At 30.8% G+C, this 23,429-nt stretch overlaps 1 protein-coding gene across 2 annotated transcripts in view; it reads right to left on the reverse strand.

The window, feature by feature from the left end:
- Mcm3 (minichromosome maintenance 3) overlaps positions 1-23,429 on the reverse strand; it is a 119,752-nt gene that overhangs the window by 21,788 nt on the left and 74,535 nt on the right. For both annotated transcript variants that reach the window (XM_085813616.1, XM_035355092.2), the window contains exons 9-14: positions 20,309-20,463; positions 15,854-16,062; positions 15,654-15,743; positions 15,450-15,534; positions 5,231-5,357; positions 485-635 (exon numbers count right to left, since the gene is read on the reverse strand). In XM_085813616.1, the coding sequence (XP_085669742.1) occupies positions 485-635; positions 5,231-5,357; positions 15,450-15,534; positions 15,654-15,743; positions 15,854-16,062; positions 20,309-20,463 (817 nt within the window). The remainder of the gene's footprint in view (positions 1-484; positions 636-5,230; positions 5,358-15,449; positions 15,535-15,653; positions 15,744-15,853; positions 16,063-20,308; positions 20,464-23,429) is intronic.

The following is a 23,429-nucleotide window of genomic DNA, read 5'->3' on the forward strand; positions in this document are numbered from 1 at the left end:
AAGACATACAATGCTCAATGGCCATGTCTGAAAGAAAAGACTTTAGAGCAATTTTTGGACCAGTACTAGAAGAAAGACATTGGAGAGCAAGGTACAACTTTTAACTGTACAGGCTTTATAAGCATCTGAAAAAAAAAAAAAAAAAAAAAAAAAAAAAAAAAAAAAAAAAAAAATCATCAATAGTACTAGATTAAGATGGCTGGGACATGTATGGTGAAGCCTAGAAGATAATCTCACATCTGGACATTTAAAAAACTGAGGGAATCCGAGTTAAACAACTAGATGATTAGATGACATCAAACTTATAAACTAGACAGGAGTCGCTGCAGATTGAAGACACAGGAAGAAGTGCATGGTTGAGGCAGCCAAGGCCTGTAAGGAGCTGTTGTGCTTGTGAAGAAAAAGAAGATGTGTGACTGCTATAAAAAGTTTCATTGTATTAAATGCATTCTGAAGTTGCAATTTTTGATAATATTTTACTTACTCTAGCAATATCAGAATTCTGAGAATCAAATGCACGAAGCTTAGTATATTCTTCTGACAGACGTTCACAAGCTTCAGGAGTTAATGTAGGTTTGACAGCTTTCGCTAAATGTACGTATTTCCTCATGAATTCCATGCTTACTACTTTATCCCTTTAAAATAAAATAATTACATAAATTATTAAAAGCAGTGAAAATAAAGTGATACAGAATAGTTACTATGAAAATATTATTAAAAAAAACTTGCTTAATCAACAACATCTTTGCAGTAAAAATTACGCATAGCTTTATTTCAGGTTCAACGCCCATGCAAGACCTACCGGATGTAATGCAAATTTACAAGTTTCCCTTAATCCAATATATATAAATCCTTCAAAGTTACCACAAAAATTCCTCAAGCCAAACAGACTTTATGAACTTTATCATAATTTATAAAATACTTCAAACAAAATAAAAATGTTGAGAAATCTGCATCCCCCACTTGTGTCTACACAGTACTGAAGAGCTCAGTATTGTATATAATCCCACAGAAGCTAAGAAAAATGTGTAAAGACTGTATATAATTCTGATGTGGCCATCCGGGATATGTGTCATCCTGGTTATTGATGTGGCCTGTAGCCTCTCCAATGTGGTGGTGTGATTTGATGCATAGAAACTTGGAATATAGCTGTCAAAGACTACAGCATAAAAAGGAATTTAGAAAAGTGCCTGAACAGCATTTATATGAAGTATTGCATAGAACTGTAGTCAAATACCTGACGACCTAATGCAATGGCAAAGCAGACTCTATTGAAATAATGTAGCAGTTACCATTGTTAAATGTATACCAGTCAAGTTAATCACCAGTTATTCATCATATTTTTTTCTTACATGTCATTAGTTGATAAGCTCTGCTCATTTAGTTGTTATTTGTTAAGGTCAAGGAAAATATCATTAAAACTAATGTTTCACTTATATCAAGTATGTTTTTTAGTAGGCAACCATGTTTCCTACTACATAGTACTCTCAACACCACCAAAAACCAAAATAAATAAATAAATAAATAAAAAATAAATAAAAATGTTTTAAAAAATGAACATCAAACAGATCTTTGTATATGCATATTATTTGAGAATACATCATTCAAACACCAACAGAAATATTTTTAAATTTTCAAGAAACTACAGATACAATTAATTATTCTGGTGGTCCAAATCCACATTCATTGTAATGCAAGTGAAAGAAAAATTTTTTTTTTTTCATATCTTATTTAAATAAAGATTGCATGCCTGAGAAAAAATTTAAATTCTGGACGGGGAGTGAAATTCATTTCAGTTCAAATAAAATATAAAAATTATTTTTTTATTTTTCTAATTTTAAAACCATAAATATTACACACCTGTTTTCATATTTAGAGTGCTAAAATTAATGACTTTTTCATTTCCACAAAATAAAATCCTGAACCTATTTCTATTCAGTTAAAATTAAACCAAGACACTTTTCTAACATTGGAAAATAAAATGATAAAATTATTCCAAGATAAATAATACACAGATTAATTGAAAACCAGTTTAAAATTATTTCTCTATTAATGATTCACCATTTAACAGAATTTCATACAATATGCAACTTCTTCTCTATTAACTTCTAGATTATACAGTTATCAAACATTATAAGCCAATTAATGTACAAACTTATTTAGATTTTTAAATCAAATTTTAAATTTAAATTTTTTAAATATGTACCATACTGAAAATGAATAAATGATTAATATAATGAATGAGATACAATGACAAAAACCATACTAAAAGACAGATATAAAAAGATAACAAGTCATCTACATAATTGGAATTTTATCGTATGTACAGGGTTATCCAAATTAAACTTCCCCAACTCAGAGGCCTGTGCAGAGAGTTGTATGGGTCATAATGTGATGAAATTTTAAAAACAGACACTTCAGATCATGCGCTCGAGATTTATTAAACAAAAAAATTAGTACAAGAAGTTGCCAATAGGTGGCGCTGCAGATCAACAAGACATTCTACAGATGTACCATATGTGTGCCGTGGTTCTCTACAATTCTTTACATTCGCAAAGCAGTGTGTTCCACAGTGGAACACAGTAAGTCCACATTAATTCCACGAACATGTCGAATAATTGCGTCTTTCAGGATGTGCCAAGGTTGCTGGGTGTTCTCGGTAGACCCGATCCTTTAAGATTCCCCATAACCAAAAGTTGCATGGCGTGAGATCAGGCGAGCAGGAAGGCCAAGCTGTAGGGAAACAGCGGCTGATCACACGTGCATTGGTAAAAGTTGTCCGTAACACCTGTTGAATATCGTTGTTGTAATCTTATGTTGTTATAACACCAGAAGCCACGAAGAATATGGGGAGGTGCACCATCCTGCATAAATATCGTGTCCTGGAGGTGGCCACATTGTTGCAGTTCAGGGATCACAAACATTGTCAACATGTCCTAGTACCGTTTTCCTGTGACAGAGCAGGTTTTGAACCCTGGTGGAGTCACCTCTTCAAAAAAATAAGGCTCAATGACGAATGTTGCAGTGAAACCGCAATATACAATAACCTTTGGAGGTTTCAAGGGCACTTGATGGATTGCGCGCGGGTTTTCACTTGCCCAAATGCAGCAGTTGTGCGTATTCACTTGCCCAAATGCAGCAGTTGTGCGTATTCACTTGACCATTCAGGTGAAAATGGGCCTCATCCATTCAAAGGATGTTCCAGGGCCAAGCAGTATCGACTTTCATTCTGGCAAGGAACTGCAACACAAACGTTTCCCGAACTACAGGATCCCCATCGGACAGCTGATGACGACTATGGATTTTGTAAGGAAAATAACCGAGGATTCGACGTATCACACGCCAGACGGTCGTATAGGGCATATCAACAGCACGAGAAACAGTTGGCATACTGACAACACCATGTGGTGATTGGCTAGTGGGGTCCACGACCGCCAAAGCAATGTCTTCTTAGCGTGCAGATTCCACAACCTGTCGTCCTCTACCTGGCAAAATTCCCAGCTGTCCCGTTCTTTCAAACTTCTTCATCATGTCTCGAAGAGTGCGTGGTGTCATTGGTACTCGACGTATGATCTTCAGCCGACGGAATGCTGTTATCGCAGCACAGAAGTTCTTGTCATTCTGGCAGAAAAGTTTCACTAACAGAGCTTTGTCTTTCAAAGTCGCCATTGTGCATCAACGAGCTGGAAACAACTGCCTGTGCAAGGCCTGTCTTCCACTTTTGTAGGGCTCGTCTTTTGGATACGTTGCGCAGAAGCTTTATTTCTGCAAGTCACGTTGCTGCAATATGCCCATTACTAGTGTTACAGCGCCACCTATCGGCAACGTCTTGTACTAACTTTTTTTGTGTACTAAATCTCGAGCGCATGATCTGAAGTGTCTGTTTTTAAAATTTCATCACATTATGACCCATACAACACTCTGCACAGGCCTCTGAGTTGGGGAAGTTTAATTTGGATAACCCTGTATATTGAAAAAACCTTAACTTCATTCAAATTTCATTTCTTTCTAAAATATAATCCTGCCAAATAAAGTTTATATGGCAGCATAATATTGGAGCCTTCACTTTTCATCAGTTTCATTTAATATACACCCACCAGCGGCCGAGCGGTAAAGTAGCTGAACACTGGTAGTTCGGTCCGAGGTTCGTATCCCGCGAACGGGCTGGCTGCATGGGCGTTTTCGTGGTTTTCCCCATGTGTAACGTGTATACGAGCCAGTTTCCCTTAGAAAGTCCTCCACGAAGGCATCCCTCCTCTTAGGCAGATAGCCCTAGTGTGCTTTGCCATAATTAAATACACCAAACACACCATTTAATATACACTATTTTCTTCTATTGAAACATTTTGTATGTAACACTTTAATTCTCCATCTTTAAATTATTTTGACATATTATGTAACCTAACCTAGACTCACTTAAACAGACAACATTTCTGAACACTAGTAGTTCAATTTGGGTTCAGATCTTGCAGAATGGACTTGCAAAGTTTTTATTTTTAAATGTAGCTAGAAAAATATTTGTAAAAATAAAATACTAAGAGCAAAATTATTATTTCAAATTGAACAAACAACTAATATTAATAAAATATCCCTCCTCCCTTAGAAAGATTACAGTAATTTCATCTGCTAAAACATCATAATTTTATTCCCTTACAAAAAAATTTAAAGGTTCTTTTATTAGCAAGTGGAAGCACCTGACATAATTTGAAGTGAGGCTCGTTGCTGTCATACTAATCTGAAAGTTAAAATTAACATGAAAGATTATTTTAATTTGAACCAAACTCTTTCAGGCTATTGTAATTCTGATTTAAAACTGCAAATACTTTAAAGATTGAAATGAAAGTGTTCTTAAATAAAGATTACATTTTTTTAGTTTAACAATAAATTCATTCAAAGAAAAACTAACATTATAATTTTTTGAAGAGAGTTTGCTTTAGTTTAGTTTATGTGATTATGACAAAGTATTGAAGGCTATCTGCCAAAGGGAAAAGGATGCCTCCCTGGAGCCATTTCTAAGAGAAACTGGCTTGTATACATGTTACGCAAGGTGAAAATCATGAAAACACCCAAGCAGCCAGCCCGTCCGTGGGATTCAAACCTCGGACCGAACTGCTAGTGTTCAGCGACTTTATAGCTCGGCTGCTGATGAATGAAATTAGAAGATGAATGAATGAATGCTGATGAATTTAGAAGAATGAAAGAATTAATTTAGTTCAAAAGACATAAATACATTTTAGCTTTAGATCCATGAAGCAATGCATCAAATTTCTCATAGATGGGCGTATTTTCTTCTTGTTCCTCTTCAGCATCAGGGTCTTTGGTTGCAAGAAAATCAGCAGCAGAATGTATTGGCAGTGCTGTAAGATAATTTTTTTGCATATATATAAAAAATAATATACATTTTGAGTAATTACTAAATAAACAAAAATTTAATTTCCCTCCTTTTCAAGAAGTCCATTACATTAATACAAATATTTTTTATTACACAGCATTAATTTCATATCCGATGACTTGGTACCTGTTTTTCTAATCATTTGCATTTTAATACAACCTAAACATTTTTTGAATATTAAGTAATAATATTAAGTAAATACATAGCTTATCATAAAATTAAAATCAGCAAAGCAATAATCTTGTGTTTGGAGTTAAGACTATCGGTTTTGACGGCACACAGGTAACCAGATTTCTTTGTTTCTATGAAGAAAGACCTGCACCTGAATTGATAAAATTTTAACTAAAATCGACAAAGTTTCGACTATCGATACAATCTTGACTAAAATTATGCCAAACACAAGGCTGGCTTTGCTAGTTTTATGTTTTACTTTGGCGAGTTCTCTTCCATCTTGACATTGTTTATCAGTTATAAAATACATGTCAAATCAGAACAAGAAGTATGTAGCAGCCAGTACAGTCTTCCCATTTCAGTCCTAATAATTAGTATAAATGCAAGGACCTATTTCATTACCACCTTATGAAATGCACTGATTGGAAAGACCTTTTTTGTTTTTGTTTTTTTGCTACTTCTTGAAGCTATACATGATATTATTTTCATTGCTTTATTGTTGATTAATCTAAGATGTTAGAGTCCTTTGCATATACAAGAGAGAAAATACACTATAAATACCTGATTCAGTCTACTATATTATTATTTTATTCTATATTAGTATAATATGTTATTAAATGTAACACATCAGTTAAACTTAACTATAGTGAAATACGTTTAACGTGAAAACGCATAAGATGAAATGTCTGTTAACATGAAGTAATACAATGGTCCTGACAAATTACAATATATTTTCATGTATTTTGTTTCTCTTAAACCTAAAACAAAAATCGCTTAACACGACAACATATCCTTTCTGGGAATGAACAAAATATGGAAAACACCAGCCTCGCAGGTGAGATTAAAGAGGGGTGTGAAATGAAAGAGAGGTAGTTTCAAGTTTTGTAGAAAGGTGGCTAAAGTGGTTTTGAAATACCCTCGGAATAGCCCGTGACACGAGCCAGTTTTGTTTATCTAAACTACTTTCACCTTCTACCCCTACAAACGCCACTCAAACATCTAAAAATTCTGTGAGTATGGTTCATATGTTATCCTCTGCATGCCTCAGCAACCAGACTTGCTGCACTCGCAATCGTTTTTTTGGTCTTGGCTTTTACATCTTTAGAATGTTCATTGCACGAAGTAGAATAAATTTCAAATCCAGACCTGGCCAGTTTAACTCTCTGCTCTCCTTCTGTATCTACATATGTTGCACTCTGCATGGAATTCAGTGACTTCAAGAATGAATGAAAAGTGTTTTCGTCATGCACAATTCTCAAAAGTATCCGATTCTTTGGCGCCACAAGAAATGGAGAAGGAGGATATTGAAAGTGAGCCGACACTTCATAAAATGTTTGAGAAAGTTTCTGTATTATTGGACTGTCGTACTGTATTATGGGAAGAATTCATTGCAGTAGTTGATGATAATAACCCCAATTATGGCAAACAAAGACATGTTGGAGTTTGTTCAAAGCCCCCTAAAAAATATCATTGATGCAGATTCCGATGACGAAAATGAAATGAATAATGCAGCTCCTGTTCCCACATCATCCGAAATCATAAGATGTATGCGCAGTTATTTAGATACACATTCCAGTGGTGAAATGAATAACAAAATGAACGACATTGAACAATTTGATGCTAAAAATGACAATCAAAGAAAAATATCAGATTATTTTCCAAAAACCCAATAAATGTTTTGTTTAAAAAAAAAAAAAAAATTAAAATTTTGTATTGAATTTCATCAAGTTCTTGTGGATGTTTTTGTTTCATTGATTTTTATTAAATACATGCATATATACATATCTATGTAATAAAATACACTCTAATAAACCTAGTTTTGTTGAGTATATATATATATATATATATATATATATATTTTTTGCAGTATACTTTAACACTAAAAAATATTTCAGTCCCTCAGTTTCGTGTTAAACGATTTTCACTGTATATTATGTGGATATCACACTATGCAGTGAAACTTCAATTTCACAATTACAGTGCTGCATTTTAAAGAATTAAATGTTAGAAAAGCTTTTATTACAAAATATTAAATATAATAATTTGTAATAGCTTCTACATTGCATATATCTATCGTATTTTCTGTCTGACAATCAGCAACATAATCACAAACAAACAAACAAAAAAGGCTACAGTTGTAAACAGGGTTCGTACACATTTCTGCACACAGAAATTAAGTACTTTTAAGGACAATTAATGAAAAAAATTAAGGACCTATGGGCAAATGGGAACTGAATAAATTCAATTGAAGATATTATCTATGCCTGAATTTCACTTTTGCAATACCATCCTAAAAATAAAATAGATCCCTAAGTAGTACACATTATTACTAAAAATGAATTAATTAACATGACTGTTAATAAGTTTGAGAATAAAAAAACTTTATGCAACTTATCAAGTAGCATTAAATATTTTACACTTATGATAGTTGGTCATATTTGAAAGAACATAAGTGACATTTATGTTTTACTAACAATTAGCGTAATGTTGATTTTTTTTTTTTTTATGTCTCATTTTGTCACATACTTAGTCAGTCTAGAGCAAGGATGTCAAACTCGTGCCCCACAACAAATATTTTTGTGGCCCGGCCAGTATATCGGCAAATAATAATATATAATAATAAAATAACATATTGACGAAGAAAAAAATGAAATGTTTACTGCTAAGAAATTAACAATAATTTATTCAGTGTTGTTAGATTACTCACAGCGAGCTGACACACACACTACTTAAATTACAAATGCTCGTGAGTAGCTTGCATTCAGCTACCTTCCGCTTTTGGGGGACACGTGCACTCAGAACTTGTACGCGTCCCCCGATAACCGAATGTGGCCGAACTCATGGTCTCAGTTTTCCAATCATAGTTTTGTACGATATATTGGTGCATGCATGTGCATGCACTTTGCTTTATTATTAATTATTACTTAATTCATATCGTTACGGATTTCATAGTTATTTATTTATTTAGTTTTTTTTTATTTAGAATTGTAATTAGATTTGCTTCATGTTGCCTTAGCAACGCAGACGATTTTTGAAAAGACAGCTGCGTTGGAAGGTTAAAAATAGAACAGCGCGTGCATTTAATACCTAATAAATAAATATCTCGTGATTGCTGTTGCCATCCACAAAAATCCAGATATTTATAGATGTTTCCAGTATATTCGAGAAAAAGCTTATAAAAGCCGAGAACAAACAACTCATCTCAGTAGTAGCCGTAGTTCTAGCGAACTGTTTGTTTACTTAATGCTGTGATTGATTTGTAGCGATTTCGCTGTGAGATAGAATTAGTTTCTCTGTTTTGAATTGATTTTTGATAAACGTTTGACATTTTGTGATATTGTTAGAATATTTTTGAAGAAATATTTCAGCATTTTGATTTATCTCTTGTGGAAAGAATATATTTTTGTTAACTTTTTAACATTAACCGTGTTTATTCCAGCCCTTTGTATTCAGTAAGTCTATATCAAAACCAAGTGGTAATAAAATTAAACGAAAAATCGCTGACGAACATAGAATATTCCAAGTAAAATGGGAATTAGAATATTTTTCCTGTGAAATAAAAGATAAAATAATCTGCTTGATATGTAATAATACTATTAATGTATCAAAGTTATATAATATTAAACGTCATTACGAACAATACAAATCGAAATATAACAATTACGAAGGGTGTGTGTGTGTGTGATTATGGCAAAGCCTCAAGGGCTATCTGCCTAAGGGGAGGGATGCCTTCGTGGAGGACTTTCTAAGGGAAGCTGGCTCGTATACACGTTACACATGGGGAAAACCACGAAAACGCCCATGCAGCCAGCCCGTTCGCGGGATTCGAACCTCGGACCGAACTACCAGTGTTCAGCGACTTTACCGCTCGGCCGCTGGTGGGCACAACAATTACGAAGGATTAATGAGAGAAGAAAAGTTGAAAGAGCTCAAGTCAGGTGTGAAAAAGCAACAGTCCATGTTTAGTAAAGTATTGCAAGAAAGTGAAGCGGCGGTACATGCAAGCTACGTCTTGTCCGAGTTGACAGCTAAACATTCGAAGCCTTTTACTGACGGTGATTTCATCAAGGAATGCCTAATGAAAGCTGGAGAAATTGTTTGTCCTGGAAATGTGAAGGCTTTTCAATCAATTTCATTGTCTCAAAATAGAGTTGCGGAAAGAGTTACTTATTTAGCCACGAATTTAAGTGATCAGATCAAAGCAAAATCATCTAGTTTCGAAAGTTTCTCCATTGCCTGTGAGGAGAGCACGGACATTAGTGGCAAAGCTCAATTAGCAGTGTTTCTTCGTTCTTGTGACAAGAATTTTAACATTTTTGAGGAATTACTGGAACTAATACCGATGCCTGGTACTACCAGAGGAGAAGATATATTTACTTGTGTTTTTGGACTTCTGCAGAAATACAATCTACCTTTGGCAAAATTAAATTCTGTAGCTACAGATGGCGCACCATCAATGACCGGGAAAAACAAGGGCTTCGTAAGCATTACTAAGAAAAAAACTTAGTGAAATTCACGGTTCAAACATTCATCATATGCATTGTATTATACATCAAGAAGTTCTATGCACGAAAGTAATAAATATGGAGAATGTTTTGTCATATATAAAAAAAGTTATAAATTTTATAAGATCTCGAGGTTTAAATCAGCGTCAATTCACTGCTTTCTTAAGTGAGTTAGATAGTGAATATTCGGGTTTGTTATACTATACCGAGGTACGTTGGTTATCTTGCTCCAAGATTCTCAAACAATTTTGGGATTTGAAAGAAGAAATATGTCAGTTTTTAAAAACGAAAAATCAAGACGTAAGTTTGTTTTACGATCCAATATGGACACAAGATTTATCTTTCTTGGTTGATATAACCAAATGCTTAACCGATTTAAATTTATCGTTACAAGGAAAAGATCATATCATTACGAACATGTTTGACATAATTAAAGCATTCAAATGTCAACTAGTTCTTTGGGAAAAACAACTTAAAAATGAAGATTTGACGCACTTCCCGACGTGCAGCACGAACAAATCAAGTTTAGGTGATACTTGTTCGTATCAAAAATATGCAGAAAAAATTGCAAATTTAACAACTGAATTTGAAACGAGGTTTAATGATTTTAGTTCTCTCGAAGACAAATTTTTTTTTTTTTTTTTGTTTTCTTCGATTTTCTCAATAAGTATTGACTCAGTACCCAGCCATATGCAAACGGAGGTGATCGAAATTGAATGCAACTCAAATTTGAAAGCAAAATTCATTGAAGTAGGCGTGCCTGAATTTTACAAATATTTACCAGCCAGGTTTGAAAATACTCGAAAATTCGCATATGAAATTATTTCCATGTTTGGTAGCACTTATTGGTGCGAGCAGTTATTTTCAGTCATGAAAGGTAATAAGTCTCCCATTAGAAACTATATTAATGATGCTCACCTTGGGTCAGCGTTGAAAGTTATCACTGCAAACAAAATTTCTCCCAAAATAGGAAAGATAATAGCAGAGAAGAGATGTCAAGTATCAGGACGTAAACATTAAATTTTTCTTGTTCTTTTCTATATATATATGTTTATTATTGTATTATTCGAAATAAATCTACGCTTCTATGAATATTGATTTTTTTTTTTTTTTTGCGGCCCGCCTAAAGCTAAACCTTGCTTGTTTGGCCCAAGTGTATCTATGAGTTTGACATCCCTGGTCTAGAGGTTTAGTAAATAAGCAGGTAGAATTTTATGTCAAACTTATAGGTTAAAATAAGAAGTAAGATCATAATCAGCATGATTCATAACAAAAGACTGAATGTTGTCACCGCTGCTGCTTGTCTAGAGAGAGACCTGCTGATTAGAACGTAGGGAAGTGTTGAAAGTTAGTCAGGCTTTGTTTGATGCATTTAGTGTCGTAGCTTCATGTACAGTTCCAGGGGTTGTAACCCAGTTAATATACTTTAAGGCCATTAAAGCACCAGATGTGATATGTTGTTTTGCATTATTTTAAGTCTCAGTAGATGCATTAGAATATGTTTTACTTAAATTTTTACATTTTTATATTTTATCTTGTGACCACAGTGAGTATTAATGAAAGGCAATAACTATATTTAATATGTAGAGATAAATTTTAAGGGTAAGCAGTTAGTTATAAATAATTAAATTAGGTAGTTTGATAACCTTAGTCATTATGGATTTACATGACCACTATTAAATTTTATTTTTTAACAATACTTCAAAAAAAGCCCTATTAAAATCAAAATCTAATAAAATTTCAAAGTTTAAAATACATGTAATTTATGACACAGCTTTTTAAACGATATCAAGATAATTACACATTAAAACCTACAAAACATTTATGTTTTGTAACGTTTATATCGATTTCCTTTTCTTTTAAGCATCTTTTCTAATAATTAGAGATTTGTCTCTCCATGCAAACCAATGCTCTCGCTAGTTTCTGCGTGCTTCACCTAACTTGTCAACTTTTCCATAACGTACCTATGAGGGTTTAATTGATCGGATAAAAGTTAAATAGTCTAAAACCCTCAACAGATATGAAGCATATTACCACTATGTCTGAAATTAACTACAATATCAGACAAAGGTTTAAATAAGCCTCTTATTTAAAAGAACTTAGAACAAACATAAAGCCATGTTCTGATGGTAACAAAATCAATTACAGCTCACGGTGATGTAATTAAACAAGAACAGTCAAATTCAAACTAATAATGTGGACTAGTGGTAAAAGATTATACAATTTAAATTTAATTTAATCTGGCTCAATAACTCTATCATATGAGGAAATAGAAATGGGAAATTATAGTAAAGGTTGAAATCATAAACAATTGGGTAATTTACATAATAATAACTGCACATATCTTTGAAGAATAATTTCCTTTACCTATTCAGTTTCTTTTTTCAACACATTTCCTTTTCATTTTAGAATTGTTGGATTTAATTAAGTATTTGTTACTCGAAAAAACAGTAAATGCATTTAGAATGTACAGAAAAATCGGCTAATTTTATTTCTTTAGTTATATGAACATTCAGAAACAATATGAAATATATATAGTAAAGGCCAGTCACAGAGCTGATGTAGCAGAATTTCTAGAATTTAGTGACACACCAAACAACAAAATCTAGAAATGGCAAAACTTTTAGAATTTAGAGCAAGCATTGGAAGCAGAATTTAGAAAGGCAGTAGGCAACAGAATTTAGGATCCACAGAGATTGCATCAGGTGGGAAAATGCCTAGTGCCAGCTATGTGTATGATGCATTAAGAAATGTTAGATGAATCTTTTAAATTGTAAGTTTTCAATTTCTTTATTAATAAAAAAATCCCTTTCTATAATGCCAGCCCATGTGATAAAATCAGAAGCATTTTTGACATTTTCCATGCTTCTGTCTAGCGAAAAGTAGAGAAAATAAAGAGATGATAAACATGTTAAGATTCTAGTATCAGAAGTAATACATTCAAATATTATGTTTTCATTGTTCTTCCAGATGTTCTCCAAAACTTAAGAAATTCATTGCAAACTTTCTGTAAAATAGAGAAAATAAAGAGATGATAAACATGTTAAGATTCTAGTATCAGAAGTAATACATTCAAATATTATGTTTTCATTGTTCTTCCAGATGTTCTCCAAAACTTAAGAAATTCATTGCAAACTTTCTGTAAAATACATCCATTACGTGTTGATACCATGGAGACATTTTTCATTTTGTCACATATTTCTCGAATCTTCTAGAATCGTGGGTCTATAAATCTTGCCTTCAAATCCTTCTAAACCTTGCAAGCTGTAATGTCTAAAATCCTAAAGAAAAATTATCCCTACCAATTCTGTAACAACAAAAAGCCAGAAATATTTTGGAAATAAAAAAGGAGGGAAAAAGTGTAAAATTAATTTTATAAGGAAAACTCATGTATATTTTGAGAATTTTGAATATTCTGACTGAGACAATTACATGGGAAAAACTCTTACTTTGAAAACTATTAAAAAAATACATTTTTAATTAATTACATAGCTAATTTTGCTTTTGCTAAGAGCTGTTTCATAAATTGTGCTTTATAGCATTATACCTTGTTTATTTTTCAGATTTAAAATATTGTATAAATTGCCAAAGTGAAACTTTATAATATGACAGCGAAAAATAAGAATGTTTTACTTTAATGTTATTTTCCAAGTATAATTTCAATATATTACCATTATTTTAATGAAAATAATCAATGTTACGATGTTTTAAAAAAAATCGTCGAAAATTCTCATATTTTGGAATTAAAATATTTCTATAGAAACTAATGTTAAAATCGCCAAAATGTTGAAAAGTCGCCAAATTTAGAACCGCTTAATAAAAGAATTCGCATCCCCAAAAGCGAAAAGTTGTTTAAGAGCTCTTTACTAGAAAAAATGAATTTCAAAATGCTTATGTTTCACTTCTTGCTTAGAAACTCAAGTATCCCATCATTTATATTAGAAATAGAAACAAATTAGAACTCATGAACCCATTCAAAAGATAACCATATATATGGCAGTAAATTGCCAAAAATATTCCTCAAAATGCTAATTCACACTCAAAATAACAGTCGTAAAAACAGAGAGAAATTTCAGATGATTAAAATTAAGGACCTTCTGCTAATTTTGGCCAAAATTAAGGACCAAAAATCAATTCCAAAAAATCTAAAGCCTTTTAAGGACCGTACGAACCCTGTGTAAAGCAAACATAAATATAATGGTCATAACATAAGTTATTGATTAATAAACAGATTGTGACATACCTAAGTACTTCTATAAAAGATTATACCCTTATTTCAGTTTCAACAATTAACTATTTTTAATCTTTCCTTTTCTAACAAAACTTTTTGAAATAAAAGTCCACTCTTTCAGCTTGCTTTATATACTTAACAGCAAAATACTGATTCATTATCTAGTACTTTTGTGCAATGTGTTTATTTTTAATGTATACTTGAAAATGGCACATAGTATAACACACTTAAATGTTTCAGAAGCTAAAATACATTTCTGATTAAAAAGCACTTCAAGTATTTCAAAGATTTTTAGTTTTTGATAGTAGCCTGGCATCTAACCAGTCAAACTAACAAGGAATATCTGTACAATAATCCGAAGTCTACTTTTAGATGCTTTGTAAATCTGCCTTTTGCTACACACAAAATTGCTATATGCTGCCATTTACTACTAACATAAAAAAGATCATGTTACATATAAATGTTTCTTAATAACGAACAAAAGTAACAAAATACTATAAATTTCAGTTCCTCTAAAAGTCAATTCAATAGTGAATGCTAAAAGTATCCTATCCAATAAAGCAATGAAATTTTTTACACTTTTATGAAATAAAAAATTAAATACTAAAATATTCTTTTTTTTTTTTTTTTTTTTTACATACATGTTACGTTTGAAAAGTTCTAATTACATTTTACTGCTGTCAATTTTTTCAATGTCCATGCAAATTTTTATAGCTGAAAAGAAAATTTTAGAAAGACATTTCTTATATTTTCTTAAAAAAGAAAGTTTTTTAACCATCTGAGTGGTGTGGGTTTTTGAATCTGTCATGAAGACCTGTATTCAAATAGCCTTTATTAGCTAGTACACTTACTTATTGTAGTCACTATTTTAATAAACTTACATTTATTAAGATCACATTTATATTATTAAAGAAAGTAAGTAAGCAAAATATCTTAAGTAATAAGCTAATATACTCCAAGTGACAAAAAAATCTCATGACCAAATAAAGCCAGTCATGCACTCAGAGGGTTAAAATTATTTTTTAACTTCAGTTAAATTTGAATGGAAAAAAAAAATTGCGTATTGAATGTTGACAAGTGAAAGAGATTTTTTTAAGAATGATCACTTTACACTTCAATTTCAAAATAATATAGTACATATCTGACATACGTTCGCCATCCATTTCCCCAGGCTTTCTGTAACGATGCATTCTTACAACATGATCAGCAATCTCACGATCACTTTCTGGATCCATCTAATTAATAAAAATAAAAGCAATGTGAATTTCATCGATACCCAGACTGTCTCAATTAAATAGCAATTAACATGAAAAAAAAAAAAAAAAAAAAAAAAAAAAAAAAAAAAAAAAAAAACCTTATCTAGCATAATGAAAAGCAAATCAAATCGAGACAATAGAGAATCCTGCAGGCCAATATTTTCCATGGGTGTCTTGTACTGATCATACTATAAAATAAAATTAAACACTTCATATGTTTGCATTAAAATACTATAAAATAATATACAATTTTAATCAAATTCATTAAATCGGAGATAAATTTTACAAAGAATAATACCTTTCCATATACCGGGTTAGCAGCTGCTAGGACACTACAACGAGCATTAAGCTTTGCTTGAATGCCAGCTTTAGCTATTGTGACTCGACCCTGTTCCATAACCTCATGAATAGCTGTACGATCGATATCCGACATTTTGTCAAATTCATCAATGCACACAACACCACGATCGGCCAACACCATAGCACCAGCTTCTAGTCTTCGATCACCTGTAATTGATAATATGAAATAAAAATGTTAACAGATAATAAAATATAAATTTTACAATTAAAACACAATTTTATTATAAGGAGAGAAAACTTAGTTTAGGAGTAGTTTTATGAGATTATGATGTTAAAATAAAAATATTCATCATATTACATTTTAAGAATGAACATTTAATGATTGTTTTCAATAATGATTTCATATCGTATGATTTAAACTGTTGCTTCTTATTCTCCTGATCTTAGATCAGATCTCAGAGCTGAAGAGCTGATCTACAAATTCATCATGGCGAAAAGGAAGTGTGACACTTGCTGCTGGTTCACGTTTTTGACACCATACAAGAAACAGCCTCCGCAGTTTTAATACAGAATACCATGAGCAACAAAAATCCAAGGGTTTTGTATACCTCTTTCCTTACTACCAAACACTCATGGGGACTTTTGGCTTGACTGATTTTAAGTGGTTCCACGATTCAAATATACTATAGATTTACAAATATTTATGCATCTCTGTGTTTCAAACCCAGACTCAGTGATTATGGCAGCTCACTCTTCTAACCCCCTTATTGATCACGGCAACACACAGTCAAAGTTTTCACATACTAAAACTGAAACTATTGACTAATACTTTAAAGAATAAATTATGCAAACTGAAAAATTTCTTTTACAGTCCTTTACAATATTCCGTAATGTAATATTTTTATCACTAATTATAATAAAAATAATAGTTTTTGATGGAAATTTAGAGTTTCCTACTTTAGCAGGGTTCATACACATTTCTGTACATGGAAATTAAGTACTTTTTAGGACCATTAATGAAAACAATTAAGAAGCTATCAGCAAATGAGAACTGAAAGAAATTTAACTAAACATATCATCTATACTTTAACTTCAAAATTTACTACCATCCTAAGAATAAAATAGATCCATCAGTAGGATACATTATTATTAAACACAATTATAAAACAAATTTGAGAATAAAATCAACTTCATAAAATTTATCATGTAATTGTAAATTTATCAAGAACTGCCAAAAGTATCTAGTATTATCAACTATTATATGTGTAAAATATTTATTATCATTACATATTTTATGCATATAATAGTTGGACATATTATTTAAAGAAGATTAGTGACATTTTATTTATGATTAGTGACTTTGGCTAATTTACATCTTTAAGCATTTTTTCCATCAATTAGAAATTTCTTTCAATACACAAAGTTCCCACTAGTTTCCGTGTGTTATCTCTTAACTTGTTGATTTCTTAAAAATATACCCCCCAAAAGATGTGAAGTAAATTATTGCTATGTCTGAAAGTAACTATACAGTCAGATAAACGTTTAAATAAACCTCTTATTTAAAATAAACTTGAAACATAAAGGCACATTCTTATACTAAAAAAATCAACTACAGCTCATGGTGATGTAATTAAACAGGAACAGTCAAATTCAAACTAAAAATGTAGACAAGCAGTTAAAGACTACATAATTTAATATTAATCTAAGCTGACTCAGTAATTCTATTATTGTAACAAATTCATATGTCCACAGTGATAATACAGACAAATAATAACAAATTATCAGAGCTAGCACAAACTAGCACACCATGTAAGCGGAGAACAGAAGCATACTCTGTCTTACAATCCAAAAATCTCAGTTTAAATACTAACTGATTGGCATTCTGAAAAATAAATGGAAAGGAGAAGTGATAGCACAGGCTCAAATTATAAATAACTGGTTACATAATAATAACTGTATCATTGAAGAATAAGTTTCTTTCTCTTTATGTATTCAATTTCGTCCTTCCAAACATTTCCGCTTCATTTTAGAATGTTTGGGTTTAAATAAAGATTTCTGTTATTCTAAAAAACTAAATGCATTTAGAATGTATACGGAAAGGTACTAACTTTATTTCTTTAGTAATATGAACATTTAGAATAAACATGAAATGATACATGGTAAGGGCTGGTTACAGAGCCAATGTAGCGGAATTTTTAGAAATTATAGACATACTGAGCAACAAAATCCAGGAATGACAAAACTTTTAAAATTTAGTACAGGCACTGAGAGTAGAAGTTAGGATGGCACCAAGCAGCAAAATTTAGGATCCATAGAGATTGTTTTAGGTGAGAAAAATGCCTAGCACTAGCACTGATATGATGCAGTGAGAAATATAAGACGAATCTTTTAAATTGATAGTGTTTAATTTCTTTATTAATTGAAAAATTCTTTTCTATAAATGCCTCTCCATTGTGATAAGATCAGAAGTATTTTTGATATTTTTCATGCTTGTGCATAGTGAAAAGTAAAATAAAGAGAAGATAAACATTTTAAGAAAAAGATGTCTAATATCAGAAACAAAAAATTCAAATATTATGTTTGCATTATTCTTCCCAATATTCATTACAATAATAAAGTAAAAAAATTCATCACAAACTTTCTACAAAATACATCCTAAGTGTGAATACCACGAAGACATTTTTCATTTTGTCACATTTTCCTGGAATCTTCTAGAATCATGGATTTATAAATCTTGCCTTCAAATTTTTCTAAACTTTATAAGTTGCAATGTCTAAAATCCTGAAGAAAAATTACCCCCAATTCTGCAACAGCAAAAAAGCCAGAAATATTTTGGAAATAAAAAATATAATCAGAGGAGGAAAAGTGTAAAATTAATTCTACAGAAAACATTTATGCATATTCTGAGCTTGGGGAAAACTCTTACCATGAAAAGGTAAAAAGAAGACATTTTTAATTAATCGCAAAGGTAATTTTGCTTTTGCTAAGAATTGATTCATAAACTGCGTTTTATGGCATTTATTACCTTATTTCTCGGATACAAAATATTGTATAATAAGTTGCCAAAATAGAAAGTAATGTCACTTCATAACATGGCATGGAAAAATAAAAATGTTTTATTTTAATGTCATTTTTTAAATATAAATTCAATATATTACCATTATTTTAATAAAATTTATCAATTTTATAATTTAAAAAAAGGAAAAAAAGGGGGTTCATCAATAAATTCCCAGATGTCTGAATTAAAAATTTTCTGTCGCAACTGATCTTAAAATTGCCGAAAATGTTGATAAATCACCAAATTTAGAACCATTTAATAAAGGAATTTACATCCCCAAAAGTGAAAAGTTGTTTAAGAGCTCATGACATAATTATGAAATGCTTTTGTTTCACTTCTTGCCCAGAAACTCAAGTATCCTACCGTTTATATTAGAAATAGACACAAATTACAACCTATGAACCCATTCAAAAGATAACCAGGTTTGTCCATGAATGACTAGAAATATTTCTCCAAAATACTAGCTCACACTCAAAATGGCAGTTGTAAAAAAGAAAGTTCAGATGATTAAAATTAAGGACCTTCTGCCGATTTCGGCCAAAATTAAGTACTTTTAAGGAGTATATGAACCCTGTTTATTTCATACACAGAAGACTGTCACATTAGTTTGCCATTTCTCATGCAATACATGCAGAGAACACCACTTATACATATTGTACTAGTGTATTGTCTTAGTTTTTGCATGTTACACTTTTACAATAATGATGGCTTTTATATACCTATAAATGGATAAAATGTTGGCATATGCACTGTCTGTCAAAATCTCCTGAATAAAAGTAAAGATGAAGAAGAAAACTATTTGAACTTCAGGCAATCATACATTTTACAAATGATGATAATCAGTTAAAAGTAGTTCAAAGAGAAGCAAAATATTATGTTATAAATCCTTTTTAACTAAGGCATAAATATAATCAATTCAATTCTAAAAGTGCAGGGTAAATGTAAAATCACTTGCAGAATAAAGACTAAAATCTTATCATGCACAAAATTAACATCCTCATAACATTCAACTGACTTTTCAGCTTGTTAAAGCTTCATATAATAAACAGAAAGAGGAGAACAGCTAGAATCTTCTAGAAAAATTACTCTTAGGCTCTTAAAGTGATGTAAAGACTAAATTAGGTATAAAATATGTTTCTGATAATATGTGGAGTTGATCTTAAAAGATTTTCTCCCCTTTCTTTATTTTTAATCTGTATATACAGTTAAGTTTGTTTAATCACTGAAAATAGAGTCTTGGCACTCTACCAATGTTTTGTAACTTCAGATGTCATTCTATTTAAAGAAGAAAGCAAAACCGTACTAAAATTACTTGAAAATTAAACATAAATATGAAATTGTATTTCAAGTATTCTTTTTTCCCTTTTCAAAAATTCTCACTTTAAAACTACACACCTGTTTCTTGATCAGTGGTAACTGCTGCTGTCAAACCAACACCAGATGATCCTCTACCAGTAGTGGGAATAGCTCTAGGAGCAGTATGCAAGACATATCTCAATAACTGTGATTTGGCTACAGATGGGTCTCCAAGTAATAATACATTAATATCTCTGCAAAAGCATTAAAGCTTAGAAATCATAATATAACACAGCACTATGCAAATCAATCATAAAAAGAATCTTAACAAAATGTATTTTAGTTGACAAATTATTCTTCAAATAATAATAACATGTTTTCTTTAATTTCTGGATTATATTCAGGCTAAAAATTGAATACAAAGACTGTTTCCACATTTTTGAAACAATATTCACTGTATTTGGTGAAATAGTTCACCTAAAAGTTTTGTGTTTTAAATGTCCTACTTGATAACCTTAAAGCCTCGTTTCCACTACTGCGTACGAACGCGTTGCGTCAAGACACGCCTACGGCATCCGTACAAGCGTTTCCACTGCTGCGTATCCGTAGAATATTTTCATTTTCTGCCGCTAGGTGTCACTGTAATATTTTAGCGCCAAACAAGCAGTTCGCGAGTTACGACGCTGAACATCTGAATTTTTCCTGCTTAAGCGAGTATTGTTTGTTTTGGATTTGATATGGATCCTAACGTAAAATGCAGAAAAGTTTTGTTTACTAAATTCCATGTTATTGGAAATTTTTATTTCTGCTTATGAACTACGAAAGTAAAGTACGCTAGCAATTTTTAGATAAGTAAGATTATAATGCATATTATGAACATCACTAATTCCATAGAAGCTGAAGTAAATTTTAAAAAAATTTTTGCGTTTCTAGAAGCCTTAAATATTAATGAAATAATATATATATTGTTAAAACTAAAAGGTACTGTTAGTGAAAAATAAACAAACAAATAAATAAAATAAAAAAGTTAAAGGAATTAAAAAATAGTTGGCACTTTAAAAATACAGAGCAACTGTAAAGAAAAGTTCCCAATATTTACACAAAATTTGCTATGCTTGTATACCGCTGACTTCAGGGTCATAGCTGGATAATTTATTAGAAATCTCGTTTGTTTTAAAATGCACTATGGGCAGTTATATTTTATGCATAATCCATAAAATATTATTTTTAACTTAAACATTTTTAATCCATATCTCTTTTTATAGAAGAAGTTATAAAAATAAGATTTTTCTCTTTATATGTACACACATTAGGTAAAGAAAATGGAAATATTTAATTAATTTAATTCCTGCGCTTCTGCTGGAGAGGACTGAATTTAAAAGCAATTATTATAGTAATTTTTTGTTAAAAAATGTTTAGAGCATTAATACTGTCTTATGTTAATTGGTAATGAAAGTTTAGAGTCGTAAACATCCCAAAGTCTGAGCACATGTATATATATATATATATATATCTACAGGGTTTCAAAATAAATTAAATTTAAATAATTCTCTTGCACCATTGCTGCAAGGAATGAAATTTGAATTTAACAAACATTTTCTATTCGTAAAAAGCAATTTAAAGTTAATTAAATTTAAATGAAATTTAATGCAAACAAATAAATGATTAATTATTACTGCGAACTAATCTACAATATCATTTAAATTCTGAGAGCATATGTAAATCAAGTGCAAGTATCAAAATCCATGAATAAATATATAATTCCAAAAATTTATTTCTCCTATTATTCACTTATGCATTTTTATAATTTTTTTTAGGTTTAATAAGCTATCCTATTATTTACTTATGCATTTTTATAATTTTTTTAGGATTAATAATATACCCTACTATTCACTTATGCATTTTTATAAACTTTTTAGGATTAATAATCTATCCTATTATTCATTTATGCATTTTTATAATTTTTTTTGGATTAATAATCTTTTCTATTATTCACTTATGCATTTTTATAATTTTTTAGGATTAATAATCTATCCCATTATTCACTTTATGCATTTTTATAAATTTTTTAGGATTAATAAATTTTCGGAATTATATACTTATTCATGGATTTTGATACTTGCACTTGATTTACATATGCTCTCAGAATTTAAATGATATTGTAGATTAGTTCGAAGCAATAATTAATCATTTATATTTGCATTAAATTTCATTTAAATTTAATTAACTTTAAATTTTCCTTTTTCGAATAGAGAATGTTTGTTAAATTCAAATATATATGTACAGGGTATGCTTTAAATTAGTATTATATAATTTTCAAACTTTTTTGCAGGGGGGGGGGGAAATTTAAATAAATAAGAGCATAAATAAAACAATATATTTAACGCATATAATAATAGAAATAAATTATAAAACATGAATATAGATCAAATTGGAACAAAAACTGAGAAAGTTGCAGACAGGGTGCAAAAAGTGTATGGGATTCGAACTCACGACCCCCAAAAGTAAACATTATTACCGTCAGCTTTACCACTAAGCTAGTATCACACGGGAGTCATATGCATATTTTGGCTTTATATACGTACATTATCAAGTAAATATAATACATACATTATCAAGTAAATCAATTCTTAAAACTAAATTTTTTGGTCTTATTTCAGTGTGCTATTGTTTGAAAAATTCACCAGAGTTTGATCTTCAGCTTCTAGTACATTTTTTACAAAAAACATTATCTTTTAAAGTGGCGTTCCGATTGAAGTTAAACGGGCTGCTAAAAATACATTTCATGTGCTTACAAATATATGTTAGTCAAAAAGATATATTTATAAAGGGAAATACAAATTTAACATACTCTTTAATGCAGTGGAATATTTAAAAGGCTATCAAATTTAATTTATAATTAACGTTATTAGTTTTTACCTGTTTCAAAAGAAAAAAATAACAAATATTTTAATCATATCTAATTTGCTATAGCAGTTTGATATAATCAGATATTCATTTTCATTAAAGGTAAATTAGTATGCAGAACTAGGAATTAATTGTCAGGACAAATTTTGCTATTTCATGGACTTGGAATTATAATTTTTGCCGCTGATTTTCTTGAACGCCTGATTTTCTATGCGACCAAGTACTGTAGTTGCAGTTATTTTATTTTTCTTATTTTTAACTAAATTCAGCTGATTGCTGTCTTTTTTAGCACGCAGATTTCTTGCTATAATAT

This window comes from Stegodyphus dumicola, chromosome 3, assembly GCF_044657685.1.
Source record: "Stegodyphus dumicola isolate Sdum_Otavi_A_Nest chromosome 3, ASM4465768v1".
NCBI lineage: Eukaryota > Metazoa > Arthropoda > Arachnida > Araneae > Eresidae > Stegodyphus > Stegodyphus dumicola.